The sequence below is a fragment of the Sapajus apella genome, unplaced genomic scaffold (assembly GCF_009761245.1).
Source record: "Sapajus apella isolate SASKATOON/1434 unplaced genomic scaffold, GSC_monkey_1.0 scaffold6, whole genome shotgun sequence".
Lineage (NCBI taxonomy): Eukaryota > Metazoa > Chordata > Mammalia > Primates > Cebidae > Sapajus > Sapajus apella.
The window spans coordinates 21,686,325-21,709,710 of NW_022436946.1; the positions used below are offsets into that span (position 1 = coordinate 21,686,325).

The 23,386-nt window shown below is 35.2% G+C and overlaps 1 protein-coding gene and 1 long non-coding RNA gene across 15 annotated transcripts in view; one reads left to right on the top strand and one right to left on the bottom strand.

Annotated features, from left to right (window-relative positions):
- The window catches only part of PTPRK (protein tyrosine phosphatase receptor type K), a 576,007-nt gene that overhangs the window by 185,699 nt on the left and 366,922 nt on the right, over positions 1-23,386 (top strand). For all 14 annotated transcript variants that reach the window (XM_032274360.1, XM_032274363.1, XM_032274362.1 and 11 more), the window contains exon 3: positions 15,435-15,706. In XM_032274360.1, the coding sequence (XP_032130251.1) occupies positions 15,435-15,706 (272 nt within the window). The remainder of the gene's footprint in view (positions 1-15,434; positions 15,707-23,386) is intronic.
- On the bottom strand, positions 15,629-18,621 carry LOC116548914. The gene is made up of 3 exons (XR_004267618.1): positions 18,610-18,621; positions 18,402-18,410; positions 15,629-15,719 (listed from the first exon to the last, which is right to left on the bottom strand). It is a non-coding gene; the product is annotated as an uncharacterized LOC116548914 (long non-coding RNA).

Genomic DNA, 23,386 nt, shown 5'->3' on the forward strand with positions numbered 1-23,386 from the left:
GTGTAGAGGTCATCACAGTTTTATTTGACACACATTTTGTTGATGCTGTGATTATTCTTGTGATGCTTCATCCATTAGGAAGAAGCCCCATGAAGGAAAACAGCTGAAATGGTATCTGTCAGATTACTTTAGATTCATCCTCATGGGTTTTCCATGCAATTTAAACAATGTTTACATCACCTGATCCTTAAGCCAATAAACTTCTTGTTCACTTTGATAGGTGGCATAATATAGGAGCTAAGGAAGATGAGATTAATGTTAGAATCAAATTGAGATCTGAGCAAGTTACCTAACTCTTCTGCACCTCACATTTTCCTGTGCAGTGTTTAGCATTTTACATATTCAGTACCTTTATCACTGGAGGATTGGATGAATTAAATATTTTTACTGTCTTAAGCTATTCTTTTAATTATATGCCAGTAAGTCACCATCAACACTTCCGTTTATGGAGTATCAGCTTTCTGTAGATCTCTACACAGAAAGGCCTAATGAGAGGTAATAGCCCTTAAGAAGTTGACTATTGAGCTTGGAAAATTCTACACATTCTAAGAAATACAAAGTGGGAAATATAAAATTTGTTAATGAACTAAAAAGTTGTATAATCAGATTGAGCTTATGAAGAAGGTAGGAATAAAGGTTCTTAGGGGAGAAAACAGAATACAAGCTTTGCAAGAAGGAGGGGCACAGCAAGGCAAAAATGCTTATTGTTATTATAAGCTGTGAACTGTTACGAGCCATGAGTTCCTGCTGGTGGTTCATGGCAAGTTAGCATTGCAAAGTTTTTATGAACCAAGTTTTTGAGGAATTTTGAGTGCCAGAAGGAATGTGTGGTTCTTACCTGTGCTTGAGCATGCTGTTAATTGCATCAACCAGTAGAATTGTGTTGTTACTGGTGGATGTGCGTCAACATCACTGAAGCAATCACTACCAGTTCCGTGTTTGCAGAGCTTAATCACTGCTTGTAGGATCACTGTAAAGCAAAATAAGTTTTTGTTTATTTGTTTGCTTAGTAGTTCTTACAGAGATACTTGATAATATTGTAATTAGAAGGAGAAAATGTTTGAGATATATTCTTGCTTATGGTTATTCTCAAGGGAGAGAAATCCATTCCTATCTGTGTGCTTGAGTTGCGTCCATTTAGCTTATGACTGTTAATGAAAACCTGAAAGTATATCTCAATAGCAGATTGAAGGATGTGACAGTGAAATTTTTGAAACCGTTGAAAGTTTCTTCTTCCCTCCTATAAGAGAAAAATCACCTCCCATTTTCCCATCGCCTTGGAGTGGGGGAGGGACACCTGTGCTTGATTGTTGGTCAGAGCTCCAACTGTTACTTGTTTTGGCTGAAGTTATTTTTTATTTTAGTTACTACAGTACACCCCAGAGGGAAGCTTTAAAAAATTAGTGTGGGAACTAAAGCTCTACAATTTCTCAATGTTTGTGTTTACCCATTGAGCCTTAAGTTAGCATTTATGAAAACATTAAAGTACAATTCTCATTTGCTCTCAGGGCAAAAAAATAACACTGTTGGAATGGAGGTCACTTGCATCATGAAGCTTTTCTGGTTATGTTTAAAAGGAATGTTTTGTTGAAGGAATATCTTTGGGTGATTGTATTTGCTAAGACGAAGCTGAATTAATTGTATTCTACAATCACAGCAGTATTTGCATGATCTTCTTTTTCCTCACTGTTGGTCAATATGGCATTTCATAATTGACCAGATGTGTTCTGGCTATTTTCTAAATTTTGTTTTTCAAAATAATAACTGCGTTGCTAGCACTGAAAGTAGAATAGCTTATGACAGAGACCTAGGATATGATTTAGTATTATATTTTGCTCAATTATTGGGGACCAGTAATTCCATTAAAGCTGCCTTAAATTAATGTAGACTCAGGAGACTTTACAAGGTTTTCAGGTTTTTTTTAAAGTATATATTTTATACCAAAACCTTGAGCTGTAGAAGATTATCTTGTGATCAAAAACAACAGTCTCAAAATTTGAGGAGATGACACCATTCTCTTTTACTTTTTCATATCCTAGGACCTCAGTTTCTTTTATTATATTTGTATGGTTTATGAAGCTACTGGTGAGATGAAAAATAAAATAACCCTATTTTCTTTACGACACTGTTTTCTGCTTTTTTCTCTCTTCTTCCCAGAACTTAATGTTTTAAAGTGTAAGCACTTATTTCATCTCTTTTTTCTTCTAGTACTTGAACTCTTTCCTTCATTTTGCTATGCCCAATTTCTCATTGTTGTTGTTGTTCTTACCATTCCCTTTTGTTTTATTTTTCTTTTCTTGTCTTAGAACCTCTAAGGCAGAACTGTTTCAAACAAGCAGACCGATTTTTGGCTTAGGTGATAGTACTCTGTAAAGAAAAATGTGAAACGATGTTTTTCCTTTGACAGTTTCCACTTCTGTAATCCTTGCAACAATCCTCTCAAACAGTGCTTTTATTATATCTAAGACATTTTATCTGTTCTGGGCCTCAGATTTTCATCAGTAAAATAATAGAGATGATATGTGGTGGAAAGTTGCAGAATGTGGCTGTTAATTTAGGCCTCTGATTTCAGAGCCTGAATTCTTAACCATTTCTTTCATTCCTTTTTTTTTTTTTTTTTTTTTTTTTTTGAGACATGGTATTGCTCTGACACGACACCCAGGCTGGTGTGCAATGGTGTGGTCTCAGCTCACTGCAACCTCTACCTCCCCGTTTCAAGTGATTTTCCTGCCTCAGCCTTCCGAGTAGCTGGGATTACAGGTGCCCACCACCACGCCTGGCTAATTTTTGTATTTTTAGTAGAGACGGGGTTTCACCATGTTGGCCAGGCTGTTCTGGAACTTCTGACCTCTTTATCCACCCTCTGAGGCCTCAAAGTGCTGGAATTACAGGCATGAGCCACCGCACCTGGCCTTAACCATTTCATAAACAGGAATATGCTTTCATTTGGATGATGGGGAGATTATGTTTTTCATTCCTTTTGAATATTTTGTAAAGTGTCTTTTATTGTAAGTAAGAACTTTAGTGGACTTAAAAAGTTTAATAAAGGAAGAAACTTCTTTGGTTGTCAGTTAAACTGCCCCTATGACCTTATCCTTGTACCTGAGAACTGAGTTGAAAAACTTTGTTCAATCTGAACTCTTCTCTAATTGATCATTACTTGTCATTTACTTACTCAGGAGCAGTTGCCATTGTTACAATTATAAAATTGAATAGTTATAATTGTTATTAGTTTTGAGTTACAGTAAGGCTTCATTCTTCTTGTACTTTTTGTACTAAAAGTACTTTAGTTCTTCTAGGTTATAGTTGTCTGAAAGGTAGGAACTTTCAGAATAGACTAGTTGAGTTGGAAGGAAAGTTATATCATTCATTTTACTTCATTATACTTCATTATACTTTACTTCATTATACTTTGCAGATACTGCATTTTTTACAAATTGAACGTTTTGGTAATTCTCACAGTATTTGATTTTGTGTAAAAAATGTTACATTTTGGTAATTCTCACAGTATTTCATACTTTATTATTATTATATCTCTTATGGTGATCTGTGATCAGTGATCTGTGATGTTACTGTTGTAATTTTTTCACGCATCACGAACAGCTCCCTTATAAGATGGTGACCTCCGTCGATAAATGTTGTATGTATTCTGACTGCTCTACCTGACAGCTGTTCTCGTCTTTCCTTCCTCTCCTCAGCTCTCCCTGTTCTCTGAGACACAATAATATTGAAATTAAGCCAATTAATAACTCTACGGTGGCCCTTTGGTGTTCAACTTAAAGAATAACAGCAGGTCTTTCACTTTAAATCAAAAGCTAGAAATGATTAAGCTTAGTGAGGAAGGCATGTCAGAAGCTAAGACAGGCTGATAGGTAGGCCTCTTGTGCCAGTTAGCCAAGTTTCAAATGCAAAATAAAAGTTCTTGAAGGAAATTGAAAGTGCTACTCCAGTGAACACACAGATGATAAGAAAGTGAAAGAGCCTTGTTGCTGACAATGAAGAAAGTTTTAGTAGTCTGGATAGAAGATCACACCAGCCACAACATTCCCTTAAGCCAAAGCCTAATCCACAGCAAGGCCGTTAGCATTGAGGCAAGACCCTCTACTAGCAAAAAGATAACAACTTGCTGAAGGCTGAGATGGTTGTTAGCATTTTTTAAGCAATAAACTGTTGTAAAATTAAGGTATACATTTTATATACCTTATATACCTTTTTTAAGACATGATGCTATTGCACACTTAATAGACTACAGTATTGTTTAAATATAACTTTAATATGCACCGGGAAATGAAAAGATTCATTTGACTTACTTGATTTTGATACTCATTTTATCACAATGGTCTGGAACCAAACCCACAATATCTTTTTATGCTGTTATGTTAAAATAAAATTCTGATACCTTCAGACATAATGTGACTACTGAGTAGAATATTTTGACTTTGAGAATATTCATTTACATGGAAATCATAGACATGTTGTACACTCATTCTGTTTAGACCTTCAGTTCTGGTCTTTAATTTTTAGCTGTTGAAGTCTATCCAGACAACAGGTGGGAACTGTGAGCATAAGTTTTAGCCTTCAGGCAGTTTCCAGGGACTACAGGCTACACTAACTTTTCTTACCTTTCATTGTTAGTTTCAATCTTGGATCTTTTGAAAAGGTGAGTGATGATTACAAAATTGGCCATAGGACAAAGACTTTCTTGACTTTTGGGGTCATGTAACTCTGATTATTTTCTCCTAAGTTGCTTTTCATTTTAGCAGCCACTTCTCAAAACATTTCACTATCATGTAACATAAAGGCTATGCAGGTTGGATAGCTGTAGGAGAGTGCCAGGATTTCAGAAATTGGAGAAATCTTAAAACAAGAGTTCTTAAACTCAGATCTATGAGTCCTTTAAAATTGTTGGTGAAGTAAGTGTGTGTATTTCTGGGAGTGGGCGTTGTGGCAACAATACTTTAAATTTACTTCAGATTTCAAAGAAAGAGTGAGAGAGGGAGGGTTAGAGAGGAATAGGAAGGATAGGACCGAGAAAGAGGCTTGACTGACATGGGGATGACAGGGGTTAGGAAGAGTTGTGAAGGTAAGGGTTAAGAAAGATTATGAAGGTTAAGTGCCACTAAATTGGAAGTTTTTAAGTGTACAGCTCTTTAACATTGTCATCTCATTTTTAAACTTCAAAAGTGTTCTCTTCATATATTTTCTAGTTTTATTTTCTTTACTGTTTGGTGGAGAAAGGAGTGAATATGTCTAAAAGAATAAGTATTGAGGACCCATCTCTTCCTCTCGTTAGTATACCTGGAGTTCATCTCATTTAGTCCTCACACAAGTCCTCAGTGGGGTGGACCCTTCAAGATGAGGAAACGAGACAGGAGAGGTTAAATTAGTTGCCCAGGTTAGACAAGTAAATAGATGTATAGGAAGTAGGGAAAACTGGAGTCCTGGAACGTACTGGAAAGGAAACCACAACCTATTATAAAATCAGCCACTTTTGAAAAGGAAACATGTTAGTAATCCTTTTAACAATTTACGACATGTGTCATAAAGGTGAAACTGGAAATTATGATCGACAAAGTAATGGCCGAGTACTTGCTTTTTTCCCCCTTAAGATGTAGTAGAGGAAGCGGATTAAACTACAGAACAATGCCTGGCCAAGTTTCTAAATCTTAATGTGTAGCAGGTAAATTCCATGACAACACCAGCTTCCCAAGAAGGAGAAATGTGCTACTTTCTACTGAAACTTTCATTTAGTTTTTTTGTGTTGCCTGAAGGTTTTTAGAAGCTATTATCTGAAATGCATACATTCTTCTATTTTCAAATCTAAGCTGGGTACCTAGAACAAATATAGAGCCCTTACCCAGAGAGTAAGAGAAATTTTGTCCTTCAGACTGTGAATGAAATGGGTTTATATTTTTATAAGGCAATGGGAGGGACATTTTAGGAAGACTAAAGTTGTTGGAAGGAGACTCCAGCAAAGATGCAAATGCAGGTCTTTTGTTTTAGAGTTTGGGGGGCAAGTTTACTTTTTCTAACTTTTCCTGACATTTTGTAATATGTGCCTCATACTGTCTTTTAGAAACAAACTGTATGATGTAGGGGATAGATTTCCCTTAGAAGAGAAGCATTAAGAAATAATAGAATGTGAAAGCTTGAAGAATTAAAAATAGACTGTACAAAAGTGATAGCACTGATGTCTGTCTTACCAAATTAATGGAATATTTTAGGGGTATTCTCAAGATCGAAAACTTTGCTTAATATCTTCCAAATTTTACCTTTTTTTTTCCTCTTCGACTATCTCTGAAAAAAACAATACTTAAAACAATTATTTTTTGCTTACCTTCAGTGGAGCTTGCTGAGAGTTTATAGGTTGCAAAGTCCCTCTCTTAGGGGCTGGTGAGGCCAAAGAGGTTTCTAATCTTAAAAAGCTTGCACTAGAGTTTGGGAGATGCATAGACAGCTATGGTATATTTTGTACATAAAACAGCATTATGGAAGTGCTATGGGAATGCAGAGCAGGAAACAGAAATAGATAGTTGTCCGACTTTTTTATAAAAACATCCAACTTCAAATTGAATACTCCACACCTTGTAGATTTTTGGATGCACAACATACATGAAATCCCAAGTTTTCATGGAGTTTTTCAGTTAAGTAAACAAATTCAGTAAGTGGCAAGTGCTATAAAGGATATAATAAGTGATACGTTAAAAAGAATCTTGAAACTATTTTATTTAACAGACCTAGGAATGCTTCACCCATAGGTGAATGATGAAAATCAGCCAGTTGAGGACAGAGCATTTCAGAGGACGGTCCAGTGCAAGGAGACTGAGACAAGCATAAGCTTAGATTTTTTTTTTCTTAAGACAGAGGAAAGCCCACTGTATCTAGAACATCTTTTGTAAGGGAAGAGAGGTGTAATAATAAATGATGATGTTGGAGAAGAAAGCAGGCACCAGATCATATTGAAGCTGAGGGGTGAGCTAAAGAGTTGGGATTTTATGTGAGGATGAGAAAATATTAAAAAAAAATTAACCTGGCTGCCTCTCGGAAACGACTGTAGGGCTGCTAGTGTAGTAATCATAAAACTTGCTAGTCTTTCATTCTGTTTGTCCTCATGCAAGGTAATAGGAGTTTGGTAAAACTAGTGAATATGAAGAGACATGAATGGATTGAGGAGAGAGCTTGGAAGTAAAAACTCTGAGAATTGCTAGTTAGTTACAAGAGGGAAGTGAAGAAAAGGGAAAATCAGACTGATTCCTAGTTTGATTCCTGAGTCCTCCGTTTTAATAATTGGGTATATTTGTTGCCACTTAATCAGATGGAAAAAAGTGGTGGTGGGAGAAGAGGAAATGAAAAGATGGGAGATATGAAAAGAAGGGTAATGGTGTTGCCTTCAGCAGAAAGGTAATAGCAACAGAAATACTTAGAGACATTAATTTTATAACAAGGAAAAAAAAATATCCCAGATGGGCTGAGACCCAAATCATGATTTCACTTGTCACTCTTCTTTCTACTTACAGATCCTGATTATTGCTTCTTAAGCTGCCTGAGCATGAAGCAATATTATTTTATAGTGTCTTTAGTTTTTTCACACTCAACAGTTTCTGGCATGTTCTTTGTTACTACTGGGAAAATCTCACTCAATGCCAAGAGCTAACTGTTTTGCACAGTGCGTTGGTGCTTTGGTAGCTGTTCAAAATGGTCTTAAGAACACATAAAAATACTTTTCCTATGAGGATATAATATTACTTAGTCCTCTGTACTCTTCTGCTCATACATAACAATCTGATTCTCTGATGGTGGGAGTCTAAAGTGGAAGAAAGCACTTTGCAATGGTTAATTTTATGTGTCAATTAGACTCAGCAATAGGGTTCCTGGATATTTGGTTAAGCATTATTTCTGGGTATATGTATGGGAGTGCGGTGGGGGTGTTTCTGGATGTGATTAACATTTGAAATGGTACACTGACTAAAGCAGATAGCCCTTGTCAATGTGGGTGGGCCTCATCCAACCACTTGAAGTATTCAGTAGAATAAGGAGAAAGAACTCCTCCTGTGTCTGACTGTCTACAAGCTGGGACATCAGTTTCCTGCCTTTGGACTTGGACTCGGATTGAAACTTACACCATTGTCTCTTCTGGTTATTGGACTCAGACTTGGACTTGAACTGGAATTTATACCATTGGCTCTGCTATTTCTCAGGCCTTTGAGCTCAGATTGGAATTATACCATCAGCTCTCCTGAGTCTGGACTTCTCAGCTTCCACAATCATATGACTCTATTCCTTATAATAAATCTCTTCACACACACACACACACAGACACACACACACACACACACAGACACACACACACAAATACAAACACACGGGGTGCGTGTGTGTGTGTTTGTATTTATCTATATATTCCTTTTCTCTGGAGAACCCTGACTAATAAATCCTTTGTACTAGGGTAGAAAATTTCAGCTTTCTTCATATTAATTCTTCAGACATCCAACACTCCTGTGAAGGGTTTGTTTTCTAACCCATTTTATAGAATACATCTTTATCCCCTGAAGAGACTGAATGAGTGAAATAGACTCAATATAAATAAAATCACTAATAATGTTCTCATTAGAGTAGGGCGATGAAACGAATTATGTATGTTAAAATACAGGGTTCTCTACATGTGATCCTTTCTACATGTGAAAGAGTATGGGCATCGGTAGACCCTCATACTTTTATGGGTAATCCTTGAGGTCAAAACTGTTTATCAGTAACACTGAGATATTGTTTTCCTTTTTACCCCTTCATTTTGTCATGAATGTATGAAAGAATTTCCCAGAGGTTGCATAATGTATGATACCACAACAGATTGAAAGATGAAGTAAAAATGAGAATCTAATTGTCTTCTATTGAGTCAGACACTAAAGAGATTTGCAAAAAGTAAAACAATACCTATCGTCTTACTATTTTTTTTTGTTTGTTGTGGGAAATGATTATTTTTCATGAAAATATGTTAGTAAATTATGAGATCATTGCTAATCTTAAAGAAATTAATTCTTATTTTTGAAATTTTTCCATTTTATTTCTAATATGGTCAATATTGATTTAACTGAGCAACAAAACCTGCTTGATATCTTCAATACTACTTACAAGTATAAAGGGGTCCTGAGACTAAAACATTTGAGAACCTTTGTTCTAATAGAAGGTTTCTTATATATACCAGGTGGCTATGACAAATACATTATGTATGTACTTCCAAATATTATACTCGTTCACTAAATCATTTTGTTTGGAAGCAGCATAAACTAGTTTTATTTGTTTTTCTTTTTGTTGTTGTTTTGACATTTTCTGGTAATTTATCTCACATATAGTTAGAGCTAGCGTTCCCTCAACTGTTAATGTTATTAACCACTGTCCTTGTCTCCTCATTCAGTTGGTAATCTAACTAATCTAACAAGTGTTTATTAAACTTCTACTGTATGCAAAGCGCTTGTTAGATAGGGTACCAGGTATCAATTTATTGCCCTAGAGCTTAAGATTTACCCTTCATTACCTGCTCTGTGGTAGTAGCACTTGACCCTTAAGTGATTCTGCTTTATGGCTGGCACTGTGTTAGCTTTGTCAGTAGAGGGCACTGGAGGGACACTTAAGAAGAAGGAGCGTCTGGTTTTGGTTGAATTGTGATCCTAAGTTTGTTTTTTCTTGGTAGTACTGCATAGTGGACAGAGCTGTGTGCATGTATTGCGCATAGTCCCTCAGTGAGCTTGTAACCCCCAGCCTGGCCTGTTGACCACCTTGCTGTGGCACACACATACCCCAGGCCTCATGCCCTTCTGCTGCAGGGAGAATGTGTCCTGTTTTCCCTGCTTCCCTAGAGCAGGACTGGCTCTGGCCTGAGTGACCCAGTAGACTTTATCATCCTGTGAGCTGCAACTGCACCTTCTTTAAGGATATCTGATTCTCAGCAACCTCCTCTCTCTACAGTTTTTTATTTCTTGGGTACTTTGATTATTCTTTAAGGTTTTCCTCACAGCTTTAAAGTTTCTACCCTCTTATAGGTAGAAATTCTTTATGTTACATTTTCACTGTTAAATTTACTGTGTGGCTTCACTCTTCTGATCGGACTCTGAATGAGTCAAGTGCTAAGAGAGCATAATTACCCTTTTGAGGGTGACAGATAATATCTATATAAATCATTTAAAATTGGCACAAAATCAATGTATAATTGGGAGCCAGAATTAGACATTTATAAACTGTGAGACAGTTTGAGGAAAGAAAACTGGCATGATGTGTGGAGAAAATAGTGAGGGGTCTGTCAGATTGGAGAATGCGGTTTGTGAAGAGAAGTAGGAGGTAAAATGGCCAAAGTTACTTTGGAATAAGATCATGGAAGGTTGTGAATACTAAGCAGAGAAGTTGAAATTTTTCTTTTAGTTTATAGGGCAGATTCAATAGATTTTGAATAAGAACTGACAATACAAATATTATGTTAGTGTACTAAAGTATACCAACACATACATATATAAAGGAGTTTTAGAAGAAAGTATGGAAGTCTATTTATCATTAATTATTTTCTTTGCTATTAATGCAATTTCCCATGTTAATACATTATTCATAGAACTGTTTTATCTTAAAACAGTCATTAATATATAAAATCCATATGACATTACATATTCATCTAGATATTAGATTATGTTATTTTCCTTGGCCATTCTTTTTAGTAAAAGCTGTCATTGAAGTCTTCTCTGCCTTTCTCTTTTTTAATGAGTTGGAATAAGAAGTGCTCGATTTTATATTGTGTTTTTTTTTTGAATGCCAGGATGCTGTTAATCTTTAGGATACAAATAGGATTTATTTTTAAAAGACTAAAAACACCTACCTGTGTTTATTTACTAAGTATTTATCATTATTCATTTTATGTTCCTCTTGTAAGATAGTATTCATTTAGTTTCTGTTTTAATAAAAAATGTGCAAATCTAGTGCCTAGTAATTATAGAACTCTCAGAAACTGTACATATGCAAAAACTTTTTTAAAAACCTAGAAGACAGTTACAGCACACCAGATAATATACTGTTAAGATTTTGCTGTATATTTTTCAAGTCATATGTACAAGTTTATGTGTGTGCATTTGTGAATACACATACATTTACACAGATGTATTTAACATAGATATGTATTTTTCATAAGTGGGTATAATATTTTACAACCTGCATATTTAAGTTAACGTATTGTGAATATCTTCCACAAAATGTTTTAAAATAATACAATTCTTAATGACTACATTATTTTTCATTAAATTGATGTGCCATAATTTTGCAAATTGCTGATTACTGAATATTGAGAATGGTTAAATTTTTCTCCATTTTAAATAGTGTAATGAATTAGGAATCTTTTAAAGCTGTATCTTTTATATATACCTGATTGGTTATCTAGTATACATTTGTAGACATGGAATTGCCAGATCAGAAGGTATAAATCTCTCTTTATTTTAACTTCTGGGACACATGTGCCAGACATGCAAGTTTGTTACACAGGTATACACGTGCCATAGTGGTTTGTTGCACCTATCGACCCATCATCTGCATTAGGTATTTCCCCTAATGCTACCCTTTCCCTTCCCGCCCCCCACCCCCTGACAGGCCCTGGTATGTGATGTTCCCTTCCCTGTGCCAATATGTTCTCATTTTTCAGCTCTCACTTATGAGTGAGAACATGAGGTGTTTGGTTTCTTGTTCCTGTGTTAGTTTGCTGAGAATGATGGTTTCCAGCTTCATCTAAGTCCCTGAAAAGGACATGAACTCATCCTTTTTTATGGCAGCATAGTATTTGATGGTGTATATGTGCCACATATTCTTTAGCCATCCTATCATTGATGGATATTTGCATTGGTTTCATGTCTTTGCCATTGTGAATAGTGGTGTTGCAATAAAGATATGTGTGCATGTGTCTTTATAGTAGAATGATTTATAATTCTTTGGGTATATACTTAGTAATGGGATTGCTGGGTCAAATGATGTTTCTGGTTCTATATCCTTGAGTAATTGCCACACTGTCTTCCTCAGTGGTTGAACTAATTTACACTTCCACCGACAGTGTGAAAGTGTTCCTGTTTCTCCACATCCTCTCCAGCATCTGTTGTTTCCTGACTTTTTAATGATGGCCATTCTAACTGACATGAGATGGTATCTCATCGTGGTTTTGATTTACATTTATTAATGACCAGTGATGATGACTTTTTTTTCATATGTTTGTTGGCTACAGAAATGTCTTCTTTTGAGAAGTGTCTGTTCATATCCTTTGCCCACTTTTTGATGTGGTTATGTTTTTCTTGTAAATTTGTTTAAGTTCCTTGTAGATTCTGGATATTAGCCCTTTGTCAGATGGATAGATTGCAGAAATTTTCTCCCATTCTGTGGTTTGCTTGTTCACTCTGATGATAGTTTCTTTTTCTGTGCAGAAGCTCTTTAGTTTAGTTAGATCCCAGTTGTCTGTTTTGGCTTTTGTTGCCATTGCTTTTGGTGTTTTAGTCATGAATATCTCTTAAAGGTTTTTGATGTCAAATTGCTCTCTGCTCAGGTTGCACTTAAAACAAACAAAAAACATATATAGTTTTCTCTGTCTTGAACGATATATTTGAGAACTCTATTGCTCAAGAGACTGTAAGGAATATTTGTAAGGCCATGATAAAGAAGTTGTATTAATTAAAAGCTAATACATTGTGTGCGAGTGAACATAGATGTTTCATTAAGCCTTGAGATAACTAAACTCTTGTTAGAAATTTTAGGAATTAGTTATCTGGTAACAGAACAATTGTAAATAAGCTTAAATTATAACATAAAGGTTGGGGAAAGTGCATATTGTGTTATTTCCCAAGCGTAAGAATTGGGCGATAGTTTTTCTGGGAGACTACAGAAGTAATTTTTAGATGTTGATAAGAATAGCACAGTATTTTCTGTGTTTGGGATGATGGAAGGGAACCCTGTGTCAGACAGGCAGCTCCCTCCATAGTGCTTACTGGGTAAATTGACATTATATCAAGTCAGTAGGCAGAAGGTTTTAGATGGCTTTTTTGTGCTAGTGCTTGCTTCTTCCTTTCTGGAACTGTGAAATAAATGCATTATTATTCCAGAGCACTCAGAGATGTGGCAGTAATAAGGCATCATTCAAAGAGGGCCATTTAGCAGAAACATCCTATAGAGATGAATTATCAACACTATTTTTCTTTATTATTTAACTTGCTTGAAATGCTGAAATAGTGTAGACATGCTTTTGTGACTTTTGTCTTCCTAATGATTAAATGGATAATGCCTACAAATGAATATACTTTGCCCATTCTGTTTCCTTGATAAGAAAAATAATTATTGTAGCTTAAGAGTGCAACTGACTGAAAATTCCTAAATGGTCTTTATAGTAAATATTGTGCTATATAATTAAAATGTGACACAAAGCATATTTTTACTCCAAAGTTTATTATATAACAGGAGAAAATGACTATTAAAAAGCCAGTAAATCATTTAGACACTACTCCTTTAAAATTGACATTCAGAAGCCATGATTGATGCAGACCTCTAAATATAATTTAAATGCACTATTGCTGTAATATTCCAATGTGGGGGAAAAACCTGTTATAGTAGTGGAGAAATATGCTACAGGTTTGTGAAGATGCTGAGGCCCAATAACAAACACTAAGCAACTTATCCTAGATCTCAAGGCTGGTCCTCATTAAAAGCAATAATTGGCCTGCTATGCAGTGGTGAATGTGAAAGACGTCTTGCTAAATCAACCATTGACTTCAGAATGTGAATATAATAAAGAATAGAAACATCCTGCTTCTATAAATTGGGTTGAGATCCAGGATATCCTGTTTAAAAATAAAGACACAATTTCTCCAAAATACACACAGACAATTATTCTATTTATGTGCCATCTGTGAGACTCAGAAAGAAAAAAAAAAAAGAATCCTAGCTTACAAGAGAAGATGGGAACTAGGAAAATGAAGTGAACAATCATATCAGCCACTATCACTATGATCTGTTTATTCAGTAATTTGATTTTACTAAAGTGTTACAGAAATCTTCCCAAAAGCTCTGAACCAGAAATCTTCCCAAAGCTCTCTACCACGCAGTGGAATTGGTCACATTTGAAATTTGGCTTCTCAAACAGTTGACGCCATCCTCTCTGCCATGATTTGCATCTGTTGTTGAGGGTTAATTGAACTAGTTAGACTAGTAGTAATTGAATGTTTAATGTTTCATGTGTACAGATTTTGGGGAGGGAATGCAGAAGATTGATTCAGGAAGAGAGGGTCAACTGTAACTCTTGTGACACTGGGTTCTGTAACACTACATCTGATATATTTTGGTTAAAATTATGCCCTAGCAAAGAAAAAAGGTGTTTTACAACAAAACTTGTGTTCTGTCTTTGGTGTAATAAATAGGTATATTTGCATTTTTGTGGTATGTGTCTTTGTTAAAATCCATAATGACATGAGAACAATTGGTTGTTTTACTGGAGAGTTTTCTGGGACTAAAAGCAGCAGCCTGATGTTGAAGTATCATTTTTGTAGTTTGTCACTATTTGACCTTTGCCTGCAATGGAAAGTCTGTATGTGAGCTAAGAGAGTGGGAATCTTTATGTCCTCTGCCTCCGCATGATAGATAACCAATGAACACTTGTTAAGTCAAAGGGAATGGAGTAGATTGGTGATTTTAAACTGGTTTTCTTGTATACTCTACAAGAGTATAGGGACTATTACACAATTAGGGCTAATAGCAGTGGTGATTAGCTGACAGCTTAGTGGGTGAGACTCCAAGTGGGGAAATCTACTATGTCCTGATCCTCAGCTCTAGGCATTTTTAACTTTAACCCTCATACCGACACTACAAAGTATCCTCATTCCATGGACTGAGGTTCAAAGTTAGTATGTTACAAATTATAACATGACTTGTATATGTGATGATCTTGCAATATGAAATTAGAAATTATTCTGTTGTCTGCACTCTAAGCACATGTCCCTGCAATAATATTCTGGATAGTGAAAAAGAAAGGTACCCTCTATGTAAACCAGGCCAATAAGGTATCATTTTTGTGTCTATATATATTTTCTATATTAAAATACTTGTGTCCAATAAGACCAGAGATTTAGAGTGGGATCTGGATTTGAGCCTGGCTTTGAGTATTACCAGTTGTGCCTCAATTTCCTAAGTTGTAAAATAGGATAATAACAGGTTATTGTGGAGACGAAATAAATTAATAATGTATACTTTGAACATTGTTCTCTAGTAAGAATTCAATTCATCTACTTATTTGATTGATATATTTCTATGGCTATGTTTTGGAAAACAGTCTTTTTGAGTTAAATTTAATGTTCAGAATGGATTGACGTATTTTTATTGTTATATGTTCCCTTTAGTTATGTATCTCTTTAGCTTTATTATTTGTAATGTCATTGCAGGTTCCTATATGATAGTGGACTCTTCAGATCATGACCCTGGAGAAAAAGCCAGACTTCAGCTGCCTACAATGAAGGAAAACGACACTCACTGCATTGATTTCAGTTATCTATTATATAGCCAGAAAGGGCTGAATCCTGGCACTTTGAACATATTAGTTAGGGTGAATAAAGGACCTCTTGCCAACCCAATTTGGAATGTGACTGGATTCACCGGTAGAGATTGGCTTCGGGCTGAGCTAGCAGTGAGCACCTTTTGGCCCAATGAATATCAGGTAATCATATGTACTTTTCTGGTGTATGTTTTGTTGTCATTAGGTCTCATTATATAAGTAATACATCAATATAAATATGCATTTCATGGTAATGAGAGATTGTCCCTCTTGCCTCTCCCACCCCCATTATTGGGGAAGTGTCGCACATTGATATGAATATGCATCCCATGGTAATGAGAGATTAGCCCTCTTTCTTTCTCACCCCTGTTGATCTTATGTTTCTGTGACTGAGTTTATATGCTCTAACAAAAAAAGGCCCATTTACTAGTTTGGAGAGTTTGTTCAGGAACTCTCACTATGAGGTTCAGTCCCTGGAAACTGTTATCTCTTTAAAAGGTCAATTTTGTGTTAGACCTTGAAATTTAAACTTTCAAAGAACTTGTGTCTTTGTAGCTTATTTTAAAGCCTAATGAGAATGCATTTATGTAGAAGTATATTTATGTAAAAGTATATTTTATGATGGTCAGCGAGCAGTATATAAACTAATAGTTTTATTTCTGCTCTCTAAAAATAAATTATTTCTTTAAGTTAGGTTGGTCTTTATTCTTGAAGAAAAAAGAAATGCTTAGCTTTAGTTGCTTTGTCTTGAGTTGATTTTTCTATTTTATTAAAAGCCTCCTACATTGTAGCCATGGTTCCTTGAGTAAGATTTTACTTTCAAGGTTATGTGTCTATTGAGTTTTCAATGGATTTTCATTAGGTACTAGTTAATTCCATTATTCTGGAGCATAAAGATGTTTCTTTCAGTCTGGGAGAGCCACCTGCTTTTTCAGGGCCCACAGCCTCAGGAGGGCTGCATGTATGACATGATATGGTAAGTAGGTGGACAGGAGTACATAAAACTAATGCTAGAGCACATGTGGCAAGATCAGTGGGTTGACAAAAGTGGGTTGATGGCTGTCATCTCCTGGTCACTCTCACAATGCATTATATTTATACTGATTTCATAAGAATCGGTCATAGGAGCTTTAACATAGCACTGGAAAGAAGCTCTGATTCAGCAGAATAAAATTATCTATGGAGTCAGCCTCCAGAAAACAAGTTAAAGCCCCAAATAAAAATTAATCGTCTAGCAAACTCATTAAAAAAGTGGGTTTTGAAGTCAGATTGCCTGTATTCAACCCTGTTCACAACTTGTTTCCTGTGTACATAGTTCTTTAAGGAATCAGACTGTTAGTTGTACCTTAAGACAATAACAATAACAACACAGAAGTAAAGATAAATGCAGGAAATAATCTATGATATACTTCTTTTTCCTTGTAACTAAGAAATAACGTACATACAGTTTTTTTTCTAAGTTGTCAAAGATCTATCTTTGAATCATTGATGTGAATAATATTTTCTTATGGCACAGATTAGTGTGGTGTTAATTCTACTGTTAAGTTACAGTACTTTGAACTGGATGAATAGTTCTTTGTTCAGTCTCATTTTGCATGGCAAAACCCCCTTCATTATATGTGCTTGCGGTGTATTTAGGCAAGAAGTGCAGAAAGTGCCTGGTTGAGTTTTAGCCTGGCCAGTGAGATCATTTTGGAGATGTTTTGTCAGAGAAAAAGATGACTAAAATAAATACATGGAACCTGTGGGTAAATGTCTCGTTGTAGATTAAAATTTGAGCCGTCGCTAATTTGGTAAGTGATTATTTTGCTCTCACATCTTTTTCCTTAACCTGCAAAACTTAATGAGAGCAAACAACAGAGTACTTTTTATTCATGTGCTTAGTGCTCAGTAAATTACTTGATGTTTTTATCAATTCAATCATTTAGATTATTAGTTGTACCTGTATATTACTTGTTAGAAACAACCAGCATAACATAAACTATATTTATGTACTTTTATTTCTCTTGGAAAGTAACATGAAAAATATCAAATCTCCCATACATTTTGATAGCTTTCAAAATCAAATACCTGTCAAGTGTTTGGTAGGTGCTGGTTTGCAGGCAAAACATGGTAGAATTTTCTGGTAGGTGTTTTAGGTGCTGATGTCTGTACATTTAAGGAGAAACTCAACTGCTTTAGATCAGATATCAGAGGCCAGTTTTGAGATTCCACAAGGAAATTTGGAGGCCTGATTTCTATTCTTGTGTAAGAAAAGAGCCACTTCATATGTATACAGAGGCATGTGTCAGACTTGCTTTACATAGGGACACACCCGTAGAAATTTCTTTTCTCTCTTATTAAGCCTTGTCAAATAATTGAATAAAGTTTCAGAAATCTTTCATATAATTAAATTTAAGTAAAAATGTATTAAAGAAAATAATGTTATCCTTAGTGAAGAAACAATGCCATCTGACTGCTTTGACCATAAAACAATTTAGTCATGACCCCTGTGAAACATCTAACTTTGTGTTAAACATCTTCTTAGACTTGCCAAAATGAATTAGCTTCAGATCATAGACTAACTTAACCAGGAGTTGACCCATAGGATTTCATTTTTTAGTTACTCTTCTTCAAGGTTTGTCCAACTCATGAATGGATGAGAATACTGGCTACATTGAATAGCAGATTGTGTTTTTCATTCCAGCCACCTTTTAGCAAGTCAAGGGCATCATTTGCCTTGACTACATTTTACAAGAGGATTATGTTCAGTTGTAAATTATTCTTTGCTTTATCAATTCTAGAACTTGCCTCAAGAATTTTCTGAAAAGGCACATTTATTGTTAAGCTTGGGGGAAAATTATGACAAAATGCAAACGCTGAAGTACTGCTCACTTAGAAATTGTACCAGCTAGGCCAGGTGCGGTGGCTCACACCTATAATCTCAGCACTTTGGGAAGCTGGGGTGGGTGGATCACTTGAGGTCAGTAGTTCGAGACCAGCTGGCCAACATGGTGAGACCCTGTCTCTAGTATAGATACAAAAATTATCAGGCCCTGGTGGCTTGTGCCTGTAATCCCAGGTACTCAGGAGGCTGAGGCAGGAGAATCGCTTGAACCCGAGAGACTGAGACTACAGTGAGTCGAGATCGTGCCACTGCCCTCCAGCCTGGGTGACAGAGCAAGACTCTGTCTCAAAGAAAAGAAACTCTACCAGCTAAACTTCAGGATATTGAATATGTGATATATTAAGTAATGAATGTTAAAAATACCTAGTTAAAAAAAGAATAGCTTACAAAAGTCAGCATTATTATTGCTGTATGTTCACTGTTTTCCTAAGCTATAGTCATTTTATTTTGATCTTAACCTTGTTTGCCTGGTGCTGTGGAAAAAAAAATTATAAATAAGTGCTATATTTTAGTAGAGAAGCACAGATAAACCCTTTTGGAAGTTTAGAGGATAGAGAGATTATTTTTCTGTCCAGGAGAATCAAGGGAGAAGCAAAAATTTGATGGAGGTTTGATATTTGAATCTTCTCTTGAAGATAGCTGAGGAAGGATCAATGTACACAGGGTGAAGAATTTGTAGGGAAAATCACCAAGGCAAAGTAATTTGAAATTTTAGTAGGCGTTGAGAGCCATTGACAAGTTTAGTTTAGTTTTTTTTTTTTTTTTTCCTTTTTGCCACTGTAGTGATATAATTTTGGTCTACTTAACAAATTTGCTAGTCATTGTCCATTTGTGTTTTTTATTTAGTTTCTTCTTTTGAAATTTTTGGATCATTCCCTAACATCTTGGTATTAGTTAACATAGTGTGGTTCTTAAAGAATGTCCCCATTTTCTTTTATTTTGAAAGCATGGCATTCTTTTCAGGTTTTTCGTTTATTGTAACATCTACTATCAGACACATATTGTGAGGTCACATCATGCCAACCACTGGGGATGTACAGGCAAAGTCCCTCCTCTCATGAAACTCACAGTCTAGCTTTGCACTGTAAGAGATAAAAATGTAAATCAGATGTTTGCTCTGCTCTTAAGGAGCCTAACCCAGATGGGAAATGTGAGATATACATAGATATAACTTGAAATACCATAGCGATTGTTAAATGACATAAGAGAGGTAAATATAAAAGGTAGTGGGGAAAGCAAAAACTGAAGATAGTTTCCAAAGTAATTTTAAGCAGAAATGAGACTAGAATTCTTTTCTGTTGCTTCCTCTATTCCTAGATGCTTTCCACTGTACTATGTATTTTTTCTTAAATCACAGTTACTTAGAGCTAATACTTTCTATGGTCGAACGGAACAAGCAAGTGTAAATTTTGCTTTTTGACATAATCATTGCAGTGATCCACTAACATATAAGGAACAAGCTGTTTTTCACCACTGTCTTTAGAACAATAGATGTCTTCTCAGCTTAGTATGCTAATTATAGAAATTATCATATTTCATTTGTTTTATTTGCTATGGTTGAAAGATGCTATTCTACCTATTTTATAGGCTGCAGATAAGTGCTGTAGATTCTTAAACTGATTGCTAAATAGAAGTAAACAGGGAAAAATCCCAAATCCTGAGGTATCATCTCCATGTTAAATTTCAACTGAAGATCAGCATACCTCTAAAAGCGTAATTTTCTCCACTCTGGAAATCTGACCTGTCTTGTATTCATAAAACTAAGTTCTGCTTTGGGATTAAATCCATTACTTTCTTACTGAACAGTGAGGTTGTTACTAAATGAGGCAGGCAGATATATGTAACTTGGAAAACTATTAGTGGAAACCTAATTTGCTGTTTTCCATTAACTGGGTGCACATCATTAATCACAAAAATGATGCGTGATGAAAACTACAGGGGTTTGGCCAGAAATTGGAATGTGATAATATAGCACAAAGTGCCTTTTTCTCCCCCAATACATGGAGAAACAAACACAACTTTTGCAATGCATTTTCTTCTTAACATTTTCCATTGATTTGAAAAAAATGTTAAGAATTGACAGGCCTGAGATTCTCTGTTTTTGTCTCCTTTTAAAGGCTATATTAATGTGTATTATACTGATATTTTGGCAATAGAAAGATTAGAAAGATTGTTGGACTTCAGAGATTCCACAGGCTTTGAATCTGAAAAGATGAGAGCTTAAACCAAGTGACCGTTTACTTGAATAAAAAGCATCTAAAAGGTTGATCTTCAGGCACAGTGGCCTGTGTAAGAAGAACATACTCATGAACCATCCATGCAAAGAGTAAAAAGAAGGGATGTCCCTCCTCTGTCATAGCTCTCAGAACTCTCCCAATTTTTTGCTGATCTGCATTCATCCATATTGAGTCCCACTTTAGAAAGGCAAGCAGCAGGATCTTTTTTTCTCTAGATATATCGCATAGAGGTAACTTCATGTATAAGTATTGTAAGTGACTCTGGCTCGTGCTCTTGTATAGCAGTGCAGATACTGTTTGTTGTCTATTTATTAGTTATTCTCATCACTTTCTTCCATAGTGGCAAGAGTTCCAACCACCTTACTTGCTTTCCTAACTTTTTTGCAGGTAAGGATGGCCATATGTGACACAGTTCTGGTCAATTAGGAAGGAAAGTCTGCCAGGAAACTTCTGGGAAAGATGTTCCTCCCTAGTGATAACTAGAGTGTCGTATGAGAACATGGCTCTTGGTGCCATTGTGATCATTTTGTAACTGTGAGGAAGGAAATAGCTGACAAACTGAGGGTGACAGAAGAAGGCATTCAAGTAGCCTAGGTCCTATGCTTGTACATAGTAATAATAATAATAATAAAACTATTATTTAAATAAGCTGTAGAAGAATATTCTGCTCTGTGACCAAATACATTTTTATATATCTTATTGTGTCTTTCTTAAGCTTTCAAATAATCCTACCTATCAGCACATACTGTTTGTGGATAGCACATGTAAAACATATATCAGAATTAAAAAAAAATATATATATATATATCCACCAATGATTGAAGCAGTTTTTATTTTTCAATCTAGTTGGAGAGAGGAGACACACTTATATACTTGAAAATGTAAACAGGGCTGTAAGACAGCAGATCACTGACTAAAGGCACTAGAAAGGAAGGAAGGAAAGATGATCTGTTGGGTATCTACTGTATTTGGGATTCTAGGCTGGATACAAACATCTTACTAGAAGATGTTTGTCATCTTTTATTTGTATTAATATTTGAACGTGTGCTAAGTAAATGTTTCTTACCTTCATGCATGGTTGAAGTCATGCTTATTTAGTGGTGGATCAAAATGATTTCCCATTTTTCGTCCTTAGTAAAATAGTATGATTTTTATGAGTTTGATCTTTAGCAATATCAGTTAACTTCTGAAGTTAGCCGCAAGTTTGATAGACTTATTTTAGTTATGGGAGGAGGATTTACCTAACATGGTCATTGGTTTATTTTTATACTTGCAGAATAACTTTTATTTGATAGGCTATTAACAAAGCATCCTTTGCTGCTGCTTTTTAATCTTCGCAGTTTTTTCGTTGCAAATGGAGTACCCCAAATGGGTTGGAATGGCTCTCATATTATTATAGTCATTGTTTTCTTAAAACTTAGAACACTGTGAGGGTGACTTCTCTCTGGTTTCTGATGGTGATTTCCTTTTATTACAAAATGTCTGCTCTACTTTGACTTTAAGGAGTTGTGGCTGATTCATTGATGAAACTTATGGTTGTGTAAATAAATTTTAACAGATGAAAAAAAGAATCCTGTTAAGTTAACAAAATAATTACTGTAAATATGTGACAAGCCTCTTGTTATTCTCCCCAGTCATACGTGCTGTTATGTAGGGTGGTGGGAGCTGCCACAGGACCCTTCCTTTTTTCTTTTGAGAAATATTTCCATAAATTAATTCAATCCTCTTTTTGTAACTGATTGCAAAATAATGAGCAGAATGGAGAAATAGGCATTGTTCATTCAATATATGACTTTTTCTTAACTTAGGAATTTGTTTTATCCAAGGGGAACAGGGAAGACAGATGCTAAAAAGAGCAGAGGAAGAGGTACCAGTTCTTTGTTTATATACTCAACTTGCACTCACTTCAGTTTGCTGAATCTGAAAAAATACATTTCTGATTTCTTGTTTTGCATACCTCTTTATTAATTATTTAGCATACATTGATCAGATAAATGTGAGAACCATTTCCTTCTAATTAGTTTAATGATGTTTCTGACATTGCTATATACCATTTCATATAATATATGACAAATAGATAACAATTTTAAATTTATTTTTCTTCAGTTATGTTGTCTGCTGACTTGGTAGTTAACTGGAATTGGTCTAGTTTTTAGGGCTTTCCGGTTTTTGATCAAATTGAATTTCTGTGTGAACTCTGTCCATTTTTATTTTGAAGACTTATTTTTCTTCACTTTAATCTGCATATAATATGTGAACAAAACATTGGTGTTACAAGGGAAAAACCAAAAAAATGTGTTTTTTATCTAAAATTTAACTTTTGTGCTGTGGTGATTTCAGTTTCAATTCTTAGAAAATAAATACGTTTTTCATTTGAGATAATGTATGAAGAAGGAAATATACAGCAAATGTCAGAAATCGTAGTCTTTTCAATTTTATTATTCTTTACATTATATTACATAGAATCTAATTATTCTGATGTTACTGGAGTTGGAATATAAAGGAAAACAAACTTTGGATGCTAAATTCTACTTATATCATCTGGTGGACAATTTATAGTTAGTTTTAGCTGTCTTGATCTTCAAAAGGTGTTCTTAAAACTGTCATTATAAAACTAGCTACTACATGTTATTTCTGCATTTAGTTATAAATAATCATTGCACACACCACTGGAATTCTCTTATGAGAATTAGATTCTTAATACTCTTTGAATGATCT